Source organism: Lethenteron reissneri, chromosome 38 (assembly GCF_015708825.2).
Source record: "Lethenteron reissneri isolate LAM-NWPU_2019-01 chromosome 38, ASM1570882v1, whole genome shotgun sequence".
NCBI classification, from domain to species: domain Eukaryota; kingdom Metazoa; phylum Chordata; class Hyperoartia; order Petromyzontiformes; family Petromyzontidae; genus Lethenteron; species Lethenteron reissneri.
In genome coordinates, this window is record NC_083816.1 from 10,805,170 (window position 1) to 10,821,341 (window position 16,172).

General features: G+C 49.9%; 1 protein-coding gene across 5 annotated transcripts in view; it reads right to left on the reverse strand.

Moving 5' to 3' along the window:
• Positions 1–16,172, reverse strand: part of LOC133351816 (forkhead box protein P1-like) — a 193,720-nt gene that overhangs the window by 100,344 nt on the left and 77,204 nt on the right. For 4 of the 5 annotated variants that reach the window (XM_061567369.1, XM_061567367.1, XM_061567368.1 and 1 more), the window contains exon 3: positions 5,805–5,973. The exons of the other annotated variant lie outside the window; for it this stretch is intronic. In XM_061567369.1, the coding sequence (XP_061423353.1) occupies positions 5,805–5,960 (156 nt within the window). In that variant the 5' untranslated portion in view covers positions 5,961–5,973. The remainder of the gene's footprint in view (positions 1–5,804; positions 5,974–16,172) is intronic. 5 annotated transcript variants of the gene reach the window in all.

The following is a 16,172-nucleotide window of genomic DNA, read 5'->3' on the forward strand; positions in this document are numbered from 1 at the left end:
GGTGAAGTATGGTCAAACATATTCTTAGGTTTTTTCGGTAAAGTCACGTAGGTAAAACATTAAAATTAATAAAAGTAAAATAAAAATAAAATCACGACGTTTCGGAGGCAACACAAGCTTCCGTCTTCAGGTGGAACCGTCACAGCCACGACAGCTGTACTTTTATTAATTTTAATGTTTTACCTACGTGACTTTACCGAAAAAACCTAAGAATATGAATCCTTGCAGTCACGAAAGCTTCAAATCTAGAATTATGGTCAAACAGCCCCACCCCCCACATGGCTGACATGGCATGGAAAAGTCTCCATCCACCAGTAGAGTGACAACGGGCTGTAAATTATTTTGTAAAGTTATATTATGCTACCTGTACAAAATATCTTCATCTATACGTGCGCTGATTCTGAAGAATAAAACGTAACAAAACAAAGAACACAAGTGCACGTGCACAATTTCAGTAATTTCATTGCAAGGACATGGTGAGCAACTTGGCAGTTTGACCTATGAAAAAAAACGACTCAGCTACTATATATTTATTTTACCAGGTAAGGTCCCACTTAGCTCTGTAGCTCTTGTTCAGGAGCAACCTTGGCCACAAATGATAGCTCAACCACGCGGAAATGTATAAGCAGCCAAACACTCTAAACGCGTGTTTCTAAATGTGGAGGGAAAAACCGGAGGAGCTTGAGAAAAATCCACACGACCACAGGGAGAACATGTAAACTCCAACTATACAGGCGTCGGGATCGAACCCACGACCTCCTGTATACCAGGCGAGGTAGTTAACATCTTGCTACTGAGGCACCTCCAACCTTATTGAGCAACTTAACTTCCCGATGCGTCACTAGTCAGAGCAAACACTTTTCCAGCAGTTCCACAACAGCCTCGCAGCCAAAAATGAACCAAACCTTTCGAATCATCAACACGGGGTATCATTGTGAAGCTAATAATATGGAATAAGCCGGTGGTTTGATAGATTACACAAAACCGAATGCACCCACCCTATCCCTCCCAACGTGGATGAAGAAAGTCAGTTCGTCTTCGCACGTCCAACACCGTGGGAATGTTACGAGCATTCCCTCCCTTATCAAGAAAGACGGACAAATCATATTATTCTGAAATGCAGTTGTAAGAGTGGTTGACATACTTTATTTTTTAAAAAGCCACGTCACAATGAAACTGATTGATTAAATCTTTCAAATGTTTGAAAAGTACGTCCAAAATTGTGGAACCGTCCACGTGTGGACACGTGCGCGTGTGTGCGTGGCGAACGGCCACGAACTGCCACGCGTACACACAAATGCGTGTGTGCGTGTGCAGAAGGAATCTCGCAGCGCTTTGACGAGTAACAGTAAAAGCCGAGATGCCGCACGAGTTTTACGGAGGAGCCCAGACCCATTGGCAAGTTTTGGCAAACGTCACGAGAGACGGCGACGATTCGCGCGTCTTGGGAGATAGGCCTCAAGGAAAACGCAGCGGTGCCGACGACTTTCCGAGCCCAAGCTGAGCGGGGCAGAAAATGCTGGCAAAGTTTTATTACTTTTGCATATTTAACTTGGAAGCCGCCTTTTAGTTGGCTTTTCAATGCGTGCATCCGTACATTTGTTTTTTTTATTGCTCTTTATTTTGTTTATTAAAAGGATTTAAGCAAGTTGTTTTCAACCCTTTGGACTTTCGGGGGTGGGGGTAGTGGGAGGGGTGAAGGTTGAAAGGGGGATGGAGGCTGCAGCATGGACACCGTGCAGGAGAAAACGGACGTGCGCGAGTAATGCCAGCACCATGCAGTGGCAAAAAAAAGAACACGAATACGCAACATAAAACAAACGCTTCCTTAGCACCGTGCTGACTAGAGACGTGGACATGTGATCTCGCTGTGCATTGTCGTCTGAGTTACCTGGGGGAGGAGATGAGGTGAGGGGGACGGAAGGGAGGGTGGTGGAGTTGAAAGGGGGCGATACAAGTGGCCTCATTTATATAAACTATAATAAACTACAAACTATTTTTTTTATTTTACCAGGTAAGGCCCACTGTGATTTATGGCTCTTTTGCTAAAGCGTCCTGGCTATCACAAATGATAGCTCAATGACGTGGCTTATCACCACATGGAAATGTATAGCAGCTGAATACTCAAAACGCGTGACGTTGATTCGACCACGGCAAGAACATATTCAAGTGCATCCCTTTTCATTTCAAACTAAACGTTGTTTCGTAGAACAACAAGTTCGCACTCTCGCACCCTTAGGCATCGTGAAAACGAGCACCAGAATGAGTAACAACACGAGTAAAATACAAGTTGCACAGATAAATACCAGAGAAATTAAACGGCCGTCACATGTGTGCCCATCACAGAGCAGAGGATCAAGAGCAAACGCATTTTTCCCACCTTTGTCCTGTCTGCCAGAAAAACAACAGAGTTCAAAGCGTGAAAAATAAGGTCGTAAAAAACCTCGATATCAGACTTCACCCAACACCATCTTTGCAGCAGATGCAGCGTGTAGGAACACGTGCGCGTTTTAAGCCGGCCACAGAGATATTTACACCCCAACCTATGGGCGGTGGCAGCGGTGAGGTCTGGGCTATTCCAGCACGGCAGGGACAAAGACAAACAACACAGTGCAGTAACCTCTAGCAGGCCTCTTGGGTAAGTGCTGTTTGCGAGCACCTATTAAAGGCAGCGTGGTGCACGAGGCGATGGCGTGGTCGACACCCCACGCCGGGTCATCTCTGTCTTCTCCCCCAGTACTCGTGTTTTTAAGCGCTTCACCAGGAACTCCTTGAAGGCTGAGTCTACCTAGGCTAGGCCCAGGACCAGCACAGCTCTCAGCCACCGATGTTAGTTCTATCTAGGAAAGGAACTCAGGTCACCGGGTTTGTTATCAGAGTGCGCTAACCACTACGCCACCGCTCCCCATGCGCACACAAAGATAAAAGATCCCCCGTATAGCCTTAACAGACTGTAGGGGCAAGTGCTGTTAGCGAGCACCTATGAAGGCCGGAACGGTACACGAGGGGGTGGGTGGCCAGCACCACGCCCGGCCGCCTTTGTCTCCCCAGTGGCGATGTTTACACACCGCACCAGGCACTCATTTGAGGGCGAGTCGACCTAGGAGAGCCCCATGACCGGTTCAGATAATCGTCACAGGTGTTGGCCGTGAGCGGGAATCGAACCCAGGTCGCCGGGTTCATAGCGCAGCGCGCTAACCGCACACACACACACAGCCACACACAAATGTTGGTGTTCAATGTTTGAGCGTCAGTTAAGTTTCGATGAACATCAGATTTCCGGCTCTGTTGACAATGTGTTTGGCGTTACGGTGATGCACGCTTGTAAGCCAGCCACTGTAAGAGGAGGGGGGGTTGGCGAATCTTGAAGAGATAGAGCTGTTGTGTCTGAAAGGCCCATCCTGCAGCAGCTACAACTCACCTGTACGAAGCAGGATAGCAAGTAGGTTGTCCCAGCATCTCAGAGTGCCTTACATGAGCCACGACCGTTACATTGCCGAGGGCTTTCCATGAAGCCACCGCTATCTCGTCTCAATCATTGTAATGCTTGGCTGTCGTTTTTTTATTTTACACTTTTTGTATTTGTGTTAGCCGAGGGGACTCCCTGACGACAGCTGTCCCTGCGCAGACACGTTGTCGTACGAGACGACGCCGATAGGACATCCGGCATATAGCTGGCTGAGAATCGGGCAGCCCAGGGTTTGAACCGAGATCTCCGTGGTGCTCGCTCGATGCTCTAAAGTGGCATAACATTTGCATAACATCGAGACAGCCGACCTCGTACAAATTATGTTTACGTCTCTGTCGTTATGATGTAAAACGTCATAAAAAATGGTATTTAAAATAATTTAACGTGTTTAATATCTGGAAATGTTAAACGATGCACCTGCAGAAAATAAAGTTTATTTAACTGGTCTGGAAAATAAACGTTGGTGTTGCAGGGTTACGAGAGATTCACGCTTCACTCGCAATACTTTTACGATTGTTTGCAGCAACATTATATAAATCAACAAAGCAACTCTATCTATGCTTACCCAATGCACATCGGTTAATTATAACGAACCGACAGACGTTCATAACTTACAACCCTTCGTTGATCCACTGCTGGATGAAGCTGTCCCCACGCTGTGTCATTCATTTTGTTTCCTTGGGGAGGTCTTCAACCAGCAGCGGACTGATTGTGGCATATGATGACGATGGAAGTGCGGTGAGTGGAGGTGTCGTTAGGATGTGGAATGCTCTCGCAACCACATATCTTGTTTGATTCTCAAGTGAATCATACACCTTGTCATTTTCACTTGCTCGCGTGGAAAGGACGCTTTAGCGGATTTAGAATTACAGGGGTTTTTTTTGCTTTCAATATGTGTCGCTGATTTCATGAAAGCAATTTGGAAAATCAATAGGGATGGGTAAAAAATTAATGTTTGTCCAGAAAAACGAATTCTACTCACGAACAGGATAAAACAAATCTAGATGTAATATTGCGTTAAACAATGTGTTTAGTAAGTACTGAGAATGATTTTTACGTCAAAATAAGATATACTTTAAAGATTCTGTCCGTTCGTAGACAGTTAATATTAGGAAGTTACTGTAAAAAACGTGCAATTCACAGCACACGAGGCCAGTAGTGGCTATTACAACAAAAGAATTCCATTTTAGGAAATGGTAAATCACTCAACTTACACAATACCGTTTGAATACGAATAAGCCGATGGTGCACCACTGGCTTACTCGTTGAAATATCCATTATTATTTTTTTTATGTGTTTGAAATTTAAGAGTAAAATGGCACAAGGTGGCCTGGCGGCTCAGAGATCAGAGAGCTGAGCTGGTACCACTGACACCCTGAGTTTCGATTTAAAGCTTTCGTGACTGCAGGGATTCATATTCTTGGGTCTTTCGGTAAAGTCACGTAGAAGGGACTTTACCGAAAGAACCAAGAATATGAATCCTGAGTTTCATTAAGCCAGGTTCTCGAGTGTAGCGAGTTGGTCTTGGCCCGGCCACCAATGAACAATACAAAAAACATGACAATACATTTGGTTCTGCACTTAACTTGGGTAATTTCCAGCTCTGAGAATTAAAAATATCACGTTTGACTTGGTGGGGTGGGTGGGACAGTGCCGCCCTCGACTGTGTGGACCAGAGGTCACTTCAAGGGATCTCAGCGGTAGTTCTGTGAAGTCTACTTCAGTGGTTCGTTCTCTAACACAGGAGGGATGCACGGCTCTGCGAGAAATGTGAATGGATTATCTGTCTCATGACAGATAATCCATTCAAAAGAGGTCAAGTTAACTGTAAATAAGGATATTCCCGAACATGAGTTTAACTTTCGTAACGGTTTTCAACATTCTGTTGTGATACGTTCCAAGCCGCAAAAGGAGATAGCATCTCACGAAACGTGACAAGTGACATCGTAAGTTGATATGATACATTATGATGTCATTAGGGGGGCTGGAGAGGTGTGTGTGTAACTCAGAAATCTGACATTACATGTAATGAAATCATCGCCATGGCCGCCAAAGGTAACGCTTATCCTTGTCGGCCATTTTTTCTATCACCAAGGTTTTGGGCAATCTTTCAATAAACTTGTTCGGTATTCTCGAGAGTAAGTCCCCAATAACACAACTTTACAAGAACATTGTTCACATTGGATCACCTTCCCCATTACGGAGAGTTGGTGATACGGACAGACGGCCAGAGCGGTCACATTAACGCTCTCAACCCTGAGCTGGAAAGTGTTCAACAGAATTGAATTGGCACCTGGGCGGGACCCTGCGTGCCCCCACTGGTCCCCAGCCTCACCTGTTGCTGGAGGTGCAGGAGGTCAGCCGCGCTAACTTCCCCTGACGACGGTTGCCCCTCTCCTCCGCCGCCCTCCGATTGGCCGCTCCGCCCGTTGGCTCGCGCCTGATTGGCCGCACTGTTGCCTAGCGACTCAGCACCCCCCGAGTCCTGCATCGCAAACCGCCGTCTGGAAGGCACACGCGGCCACCGGAGGGGTTAAGGGGCCGTCCATAAATGACGTCACGCGATTTTGGACGATTTTTGACCCCCTCGTCACACGGCGTCACAAAAAGTCAGACCCCCCCCCTCAAATATGACGTCACAAAGCTCTGCCCCCCCCAAAAATAAAACATGCTTCAAATCGCTTTAAACTATTGTCATTGTAGTGCGTATTTAATGTGGCGCTGCACTCTGATGTTGTAGGAGAAAACATTTATTACAAAGTCTATTTAATTAAGTAGAACGTGTTGTCTATATTTATTTAAAGTTGCGCATTTTGATGTGACGTCACATTTCTCAAACCCGCCCTCCCCATGTCACACATCGTCACAAATGTCTGACCCCCCCCCCCCACCCCCGTAGGTGTGTGACGTCATTTATGGATGGCCCCTGAATAGGTGCTCGCTAACAACAGTAGCCCGTGGCGATCTGTCATATCTGGGGGACACTGTCTTCACTCAGGGTGGTACACACACTGCTTGCTGCTCCACCTCAACACAAGTGGAATATTCTCCACAACGCACCCCAAACCTGTGCCCGGTGTCAAAAAAGTTACACACGCACACACACAAACCCTGACCGGACTAGAAGATGCACCCCTAACTACCGAGTTGATATACACAGTGGGGGGGGGGGGGGGGAAGATGTGAATCTTACAATCCATAGAATAGGGAAAATAATGCTCTTACTGCCACACAGCAGTGCAAGTCCCTCAGCAGTTGTCAATTCCCATTCTTTGGCAACTCGTGCGTGCTTTTTCTTCCTCGCGCAACACTCGGATGAAGCTGAATGGAACGTAAAAAAACGCACGCACGCACACAGTATACACCAATGTCTTTATTTATAGCGAAGGTGACACCCCTTGGCCAAATCCGATCAATCAAGCCCCTGAACTTCGCCGCCGAGTGAAAGCCTCACTGAGATTCGTTTGTTCCTGTCCAGAGGGGGGGGGGGGGGGTGCTTTTTAAGGTGACGTTTCGCGAAGGGGGAGAGACTGGCTTTTACGTTTTTTAGCTGAAAGACACCCAGAGACATCGCCTCGATGACAGCCGAGAGAAAAACCCAAGAAAGAATGAGTGATAGTGCATCATCGTCAAAGTGCATTAAAAACACACACACACCGAGCGCGCTCCACACACGGTAAAGGCGAAGCCCTGCAATAGCTTGCTCACACTACTACTGGGGGAAGGGCATCCACCAAAGCTCTATGAGAGCCCCCCCCCCCCCCCCCCACCCGGCTGGAGGAATTTTGGCCTACTCTTCCACGCTGGCCAGACGTCTTGGAAGAGGTGGGGAGCCAGCGACACTTTAGCCCAGCGCACACGACCTGCCCATCGACCAGCCTGTGGTTCATCTTCTTGGTTCTTTCGGTAAAGTCACGTAGAAGGGAAGTAATAAAATAATAAAAATAAAACTTCATAAAATAATTCTCACGACCTTTCGGCCACAACGCAAGCAGCCGTCCTCAGGTGTCGAAAAGACAGCGTCTGAAATTCAGACGCTGTCTTTCCGACAGATAATTATTTTATAATGTTATTTTTATTATTTTATTATTTCCCTTCTACGTGACTTTACCTAAAGAACCAAGAAGATGAATCCCTGCAGTCACAAAAGCGTTACATCGAAATTCTTTCGGTAAAGTCACGTAGATTTAAAAAAAAGGTATTTTATTTATTTTTAAATTTCATTTACTTTTATTTTTATTTTCTATCTACGTGACTTTACCGAAAGAACCAAGAAGATGAATCCCTGCAGTCACGAAAGCTTTAAATCGAAATCAGCCTGTGGTTGTAGCCCGTGCACACCGCTGCTGGGTGGGACAGAAAGAAGACTTTGACGAAACTTTGCCCGTTGTTTCAACTTTCGCTCCGGGCATCGAACCAGGAGTTGGAATCTAAGCGGCCGTGACCTGTGCAGTGTGCCAACCACGAAGAGAGTGCTCCCGCCAGCAGGACAGGCGAAAGACGAGGCCGCGTGAGGGGTGTTGAACGAGCTTGTGCCGGTCTCAGCACGGCGGTGAACCTGAGCTCTGAAGACCGAGGGCCGTTGTAAACAAGAGTAACACGAGGCGAGGCGTCCGATTGCTCTAAATTCGTGAGGGGTCACCGATTACCCATCGATTCTTACCGCCACCGTACAGGTGCGCGAGAATTGTTTACGATGGAAACAAACTACATTCTCATCTTGCATTTAAGGAAGCAAATAAAACTCTAGAAACGAGGCTACAAAAAATGTTTTTTTTAAATATGGGGGGGGGAGGGTGGGGGTGCTTAGCCTCTCCCCCCAACCCCCCCGCTCACTTTCCCACTTTCCGTTACGGGGTTGTCGAGCCAGCGAGCGAGCGGACCGAAGTTCCAACCATCCCCTGCCGTCACGTCCCCTCCTCGCGCCAGCTCTGCCCTGCCCGCACCAACCCAGCCCTACCCGCAGCACCCACCACGAGGCAGCCTACACGTGCGCGTCCCCCCACCACCCCACCCACACCGCGCAGCTGCACGGCGTTGGCTCACGACGTGGTCGCGGCCACAACGCGGCTGATGTCATCATCCGTCAGCCACCGCCACTGCGGCGCAAGCTCCCGGGGCTTCCCTCTCCCCGTGCCCCGCAGTGCCCGTGGGCCTGCGCGACCCTGCAGGGGCATGCGTCGGTGGGGACATCGCTCGAGTAAAGCCCGTTTATGCACAACGGTGCATTTCAAGGACACGAAGCACAACAAATGCATGGCGTTTCGGCACATGGCCAGCATCTGCCATACGCTAATGTAATATGACCTTTTTATGCCAAGGAGACAAAATAACACACATCTCTCTCACACAGCATCTGAATAAATAGAGCAGAGTCAAACAAATTAAGTCACGATCCGTATAATGTCACAACCGCACCTCTGGACACACGGAAGTGTACAACACAAAGAACAATATCGCTCGCGTGCAATAAACAAGTTTACGTTTATTCGTGGGATACTGCCATGGTGCAACGGTGAACCAATTCGACAATCCAGAGGTCGCCGGTTCTAAACGATCTCCTGGTGTGGGCAAGCTTCTTAAATTCCCTTCTCCGCCTTCTGTCCACCCCAGGCAGTGTGAATGATTTTTGTGTCCAGTTTGCTGTCCTTTCCCCGCACCTCCGATAAGCACGGTTGGCTGTGTACGGTGCGAAAGAAGTTCAACACGCACATATACGTACGTACAAGTTCAACACAGCGTACGTACGTACAGCAGAGCGCGTCGATCAGCAAGATACGCTGCGCGGTGGGATAAAGTGTGGGTACTCCCTCCTCTGCTACGAAGATTGGCCAGCGTGGAAGAGTCGGCCAAAAATGACCTCCTATAGGCGGTGGGGGGGGGGGGCCTCTGTATAGATCCCCTCTAGCGTAGAGGCCCCTTCCGCCAGCGGTGGCGTGAGCCAGCAGTTGCAGGACCCGCGCCTTCACCGCCGACCTCGAAGGAGACATTTCGTCACGGCGAGGCGCTGACCCGTGTGAACCGTTGATATCTCCCCCCCTTCGTGAAATTCATCGGTTACCACCTTCGTGAAGAGGAGGAACCTCTAGGGCAAGGGGAGCCTTGCGCGGGGCCGGGCTTGGTGCAAACGAAACGCTGTCAACACGCAGCGTTCTGATGGGGATGTGGGCGATGGGGGGGGGGTGGTGGTGGTGGTGAGGTGGAGGGGGTGGGGGGGTGGTGCATGCGGGAGCCCAGGGAGCCGTGCGGGCGGTCGGGGCGGGAGCGCGGCGCTGCCCCTCTCGTTTCGGAGCCTCAAGCTCATTTGACTCGAGGGTTGTTCTCTCCGGCCTAAAGAGGAAATTCGACACTGCCGAGAGGGTGTATGCGAGGACACACGCGCGCGCCTCACGTTTTAAAATAATAATAAAGTTGAAGCGCGGTCACTCGCTGCACATTTTCAGACTTTGGAGACGTTGAAGAGTTTTGCTGCCGATCCACGGACCATCTGGTGCGAGGTTGGGGGGGAGCAGCTAGCGGCTGTGAACTAACGAACGCCGCCGCCGTCGCTTCGGCCAGGCTCGGCGAGCGGCTTCCTGGGGGTTCGCGCGCCAGGCGCTGTCCGTCCTGGGCCCGCCCGTCGCCAAGTCGCCGAGTCGTCAATAACCCGAGAGCACAAATCGCACCCCCCCCCCCCCCCCGTGCTGCGTCGAGTCTCGGGAGGCCGCCGTGAGATGGTGGGATTGGGGGGGTGGGAAGCGTCGGCGTCGAGGTTGCGATGACATGCGGTGCTTTTTGTTGTTGTTGTTCTGACAGACAAAGGCGACGCGGACGCAGACTAAGCTTGCGCCAAAAAAAATATGCCACCGCTCAAACAACAAAAACTCGTCTTCCGCTGACATCAGCCTTGGAGAAGTGATAACATCATCGTCGTCGTCATCCTCGTCGCACGCCGGCGTGTAAAGTTCCGCAAGTGCAGAAAAACTAAACGAGAAACGGTGTCACTTCTTTGCGAGCTACTCGTGGCCAAACTTCCGGAGCAAAGTCTGTCGACTGAACGTACTTTTACATTTTGAAAGCGAAAGCACGGGGGCAGCCACGTGGCCAGGAGATGTCAGCGCCAAGTGTCGCCCTCTGGTACGGCATCGTGGGTTTTTTCTCCTGGTAACTGCGGTTTCTTTCCGCATGAAAGGCAACTCCTTCTTGGCAACCGGACAAACTTCCCGATGTCGCAGCACCCTCCTGAATAAGAGACTCGAGACACGGCCGAGGCTTTCCTGGGCAATCGTTGGCAACTGAGTCTCGAGACTCATTACAAGGATGGCCTTCCTTGGAATTTCTGGCCACATCACACACGATGTACATGCGAGTGCTCACCTCGGTGGCATTGAATGGACGATAACGGGTGAAAAAAACCCAAGCATCTCACTGGGTTCCAATTGATGAGATGCATTGCCCATGACCATATCACCTGCAATGTCACAGATATTCCCATAACTCAGCCTTGACAGTGCTCTTATGGGTGACCACTAGGCATTAATAGTTTCAAATCAAGATTAATAGTTTGTTATAGTCTGTAGAGCTACTTGGTGGACAGCAGAGGGGATTCCAGCAAAATCCATTGTTGTACTGTACTTCTATGCTCTCGGATCTGTGTTCCCTCCTTTGACTAACCGGCACCGACCAGCATAGTGAAGTGTGGTCAATAACACCTTTGTTGTCCTTCCCCCGCACCTCCAATTAGCACGGTTGGCTTTGTACGGTGCGAAAGAAATTAAACTTGCAGTGCACAGAGTTCCTCACTCAGCAGCGGATTGACGCGAAGGGCTAAGCATGTCTGAGGAGATGTTTGAGAGCTGGGGCCGGTCAATTCCTTCACGATTCCTCCACCCCCCTTGGGGGAAGATTTGGGACCACCGCCGCGAGAGACTCGGAAGACGATTCCCCCGTGGAGCGTCACCGTCCAGCGTTCGCTCGGTCCTCCTGCGGGTTTCCGTGAACTCCAGCGGCAGGTGAATGCTCATCGGTCACAGTCGCACCTCCGACGGGGGTGGTGGTGGGGGTGGTGGTGGGGGGGGAAGATCCTGCAACGTGACTCCCGTCACGGAACGTTGGCCAAGCACACAGGACGTGTCTTGGTAACGGGGACATCTTTTTTTGTTTTCCTCCAAAGGCCGACCCGAATGTATAAAAAAAAAGATTATTTTACAGGAGCTGGCAGAGTGTATCGTCGCTATCGTTATTTATTTTTGTCGGCTTCTATTCTTTTGTCATCGTCGCCGTCGTCAACGCTGCCACACACGGCGGCTCGGACGCGGCCGCGTTGCAGAACAGAGGCACGCGCGTCGTCGAGCGAGAACCGTTTACGCAGCCGTTGTGGAGAGCGGCGGGTGGTCTTGCGGGGCGTGTTCATGCAGGAACACATCGATCACACGACCACCACCTGGGTGAAGCGTCTCGCACCCTCTCGCTCTCTCGATTTACGGGCATCGCGAACTGCACAAAGCTGGGTTAGTGCCACCGTGATGGCACAGGTGACAACCCATGCGGTTTATACCCCGTATTCTTGCACGGGGAAATTGAGTTTTCAGGTGCTTACGCCGTACAGCCGTTTCAATACGGGCAACAACAACAAAATTGTTGGTCTATTTGTTTGTGTTTCTCCCTTGTGATGATGGGACTTTGTAGGATGAACGTTGAGATTTATAAGGGCACGGGGTGACCAATAAGATCTGAATTGGTCTGTAATAATGTAGGCACGGCAGGGGCTGACAGCGATGTGGTGGACTCGCGCTCACAGAATGGTGCAAACACCAAAGGCGCTAAATTATTCGATTTAATTCTATCGCTTGCAAAATGGATGACGGTATCCCCTTGCTGTTAAGGGTGACGACTCGCATTTACACGGTGCTCGCTTACATGCCTCGCCATCCCAACGCACCTTACATCACATCTCATCTCGACCATTCCGTTGCCCTGCGGCAGTCGAGCCAAGAGGATCCCCGGACGGGCGACCGTCTCTACACGGACCGCAAACAATCGAACGGAGTCAAGAAGCCACCGGGCACTTAGCAAGGAGCAGTCGGTCTTCGTCAAGCCGGACCCAAGACCCACGTCACTGCCGGCATAGCCAAGCTAATGCAGCAGGAGAATCCAGGTCACCTGGGAGCACAATGCCACCTCGGTGCTATCCCTGATGAACACTTCAGTGCCACTGTCAGGCTCCAGATGACCGGGTGGCATCTGGAGCAATGAGCCGGATACCACGGAGATTCCGGGTTTAAAACCGAGTTCAGTTCCTGAATTTAGATCTCAAAGAGGCTCCCAGGGCATGGAGCGAAACGTCGGACATCGTGCCGAACAACACGCGCTAACCACCCCGAAAACTCGTCAGAGGCCTGCAGATCAGCGTGCATTTCACGCGCAAGTGTTTTGTGTTTGTGTGTGCGCGCGCGCGCGTCTCTTTTACTCCGTTCGCCATTCCATTTATTTCCCTCTGGCTACAAGTGAGAAATTAATTAGCGGCAAGTAAAACAATACACCCTGCATCCCAGGTGGGGTGGGTATTGGTAGCTCACGGTCAGCTTGACATGCCTCGCAACACTCACCTAGCCAATGACGCCAACTCACCTGGGGCCAAGTTGATACTACGCCGCGGTAGACGCTCTGCCTCTTAAACGGAGGGGTGGGAGGGGGTATGGAAGTGCTGTCCTCCACTGTGTGGAGCAGAGGACACTTGGAGGGGTCTCAGAAGTAGCTCTGTTTGCGTCCGCTTTCCTGGGCAATTCTCTAAACATCTGGGGGTAGCGCTGCTCTTGGAGAGTTCGGAATGGACTGGTTTTGCTGATGACGTGACATCAATGGCGCAACCAGGAAAAAATTGGTTGAAGAGCAAAATATCTATAAAAATGTGTACACACACACAAGCGCACACACACGACAAAAGCTTTGTCCGTATCTCATTCGCGTGGTGCAGCAAAATTCTCGTAGGCACATGCCATACCGTTGCAGTCAATTTGTGTCTTGTGTATAAGGTGCTTTCTCAAACATACGGGCTGGCATACGAGTGGTTTAATTTGATCAGCGCTTTCAGTTAGATCAGTGATTCACAAGGTTAATAACTTTCTCCTGTTCCATGAAAGAATATAGTGGCAATGCTTTCCAACGTGCATGGAAGTGTTTACGCATTACCTCTGCCCATCCATCCAACAAAAACAGGGCTTGGTCCATAACTTGGGAGAAACGATCCAGAGAAAAACGTCATATTTGAAAATATTTAACAAAAACTCGCATTTTGTCCTGACAGCTACCCACCCATCCATCCATCGGCTTCCTTACTGCTAATTAAAAACTACCCAGGAGAAACATACATCTATTGGAAAGCGTTGCCTAATCCAGGCATATGCATGATATTCCCTTAACTCGTTTTTAATCTCGATTGAAAAGGTGGGTTTTGACAAGAAGTGGCTTCATAAATCTATACAGCATCTTGTTGAATTTCCTTTAATGCTAGATACCCACCCCCGCCACCTCGCACAATGGCAATGAATATGAATTACATTAACCCAACATTTGCCAGCCATATGACAAACTACAAAGTCCAGCAAGAGGCTCTGGCCTGTATATTCCCCTCCCAAACCTAACTCTTGACCACATCAGTGGCCTGGGCTACGCATGAGTGAATGATTGAAGTGGAAAAAAAAAAACCCCAAACATAGATCCAGAGATTTATGAAGCTGTGCCCTTGTGTCTCAATGCCTTTCCCCGCTCTGTGCCCCCCTGCAAAGTGCATCGGAGCTTGATTAAGATTTGGCGATACCCAAGATACTCCCTGCAGAGCTTGGCCTTCCTTACAAATACAATATTACAGAACTCCACGGATAAAATACAAAGACGTGCAACTTTATGAGAGCGGATGGTGCGGTAGTTAGTGCACTACGCTATTAAACCGGCCACCACAAGTTCGATTCCCGATTATGACCAACAGCGGTGGTCAGGTGCTATCGGAACTGGCCCGGTCCACCGCCAACTGCCCCCTTTTACCAACCTGCACTGAAGTACAGCACTGTCAAACAACCCGATTCATCGACACGGCATGGGGAGGCACTCATTCAGCAGTGGATTGGCAAAGGGATGTAAATTATTAGTAAAACTTAAACTCATCTGAAGTATGAATGAGTCCACTCTCAGGCCTCGATTTCTTAGAGATCCGTTGACAAAGAACGCCTTTAAATGGCCTTTTACTTTAGTTTGATATCTAAATCAGCGTAGACTATGATAACATAACCCAGGAAGAATTCTACGATGGCAGTCACAACAGAACAATTTTAAACTGGGGCCACATTAAACCTTGGGGGGGACCAATGAAGGCTATTGACGGGCAGCGCCGTACTGCCTAGCACCCAACGCGCTCCCCCACATGTCCAATAGTTGGCGTGGAACAAAAATTGTCACCACACCCCCTGTTCCTCTCCTGTACCCATGCCCATTACCTGGCGCCACACTCCAGCACTGAAGCAGCGGAGTGCTCGTTGAGTGTGCAGGCGGTGCAACTGCAACAAAGTCCCAAGAGTCGGAGGGGCCCCAGGCCACTGAGATATGAAGAGGGGAGGAAATAGGACGGGGGGGGGGCACAATTTACCTCCTTGCAAGCAAGGTCCGCGTTTGCAAATGCTAAAAACACATTACGCAACTGACAGCACCTCCGATTAGCACGGCTGGCCACGTACGGTGCAAAGGAAGGTCAACGTACGTACGTACATGCCAACCCGCGCTGCGCCACTGGTGTTCGGCCGTATCCGCGAGTTTTTGATACACGCGCCGCAATCACCTCTCGCATGCCACTTGTGCCAAGGGTTTGGTTGCCACACTGCTCGCGGCGCGCCGATGGGTTCTTCGCGGTGTGTGTGACCGGATTGGATTTGCCAGCGCGATGGTAGATTTCGCTGCTGGGAAGGATAAAAATAAAAAAAAGCCCCACGCCCACCAGAATACGCTGGCCAAAGCCACTAAGTCTGGATGTAATCACTTGGCAGCTTGCACACATAACGTGGATTACGGTGGAGGCAGCTTTGACAATAGGAAGGATATCATCGCAGCCCTGGAAATAACTTGACAATTTGGCACACGCAACAGCCCCTGTTGCCGCCCTGCATCTTTCAATTGGCAGATTTACTTCAAAGCACAAATGAACTCCATTATACACGGGGACAGTATTATTTATATATATAGACAGCAGGACTGTAGCATTCATGTCTGTGGGTCTACACATGTGGTGAGATGACAATGAACGCAACGGATAGTCGCACGACACTTAATCATCTCAGCACCAAGGTTCAATTGCTGGCCACACACCACAGCATCGCCAACTGGTGCCTGAACTCGGTTCGATCCTCTTCCTAAGTCCATCGACATCGTGAGTCGTGAACCTGTCCACTGCCGGACAAAGGCTTCCCCGAGCCGTCACCGTCTCTCTCGCAGCCTCGCGATGCAACAGTCCATCGAGCGCTGGCGCGCGAGTCGATTTCACCACTCCCATCTCGGCGGAAGATGCGATCTCCGGCGTTGTTGCCGCCTTTGCCCGCCACTCCGCTCCGATTCTCAACCGCTGGCTATCGTCCGTGGTGGACGCTAAACTGTTCGTCCCGGTGGTGACACGGTGATCATCGTCAGTCAGATTTACCGATTGGGATTGTTTTTGTATTTTGCATCAGAAGCGGGGCAG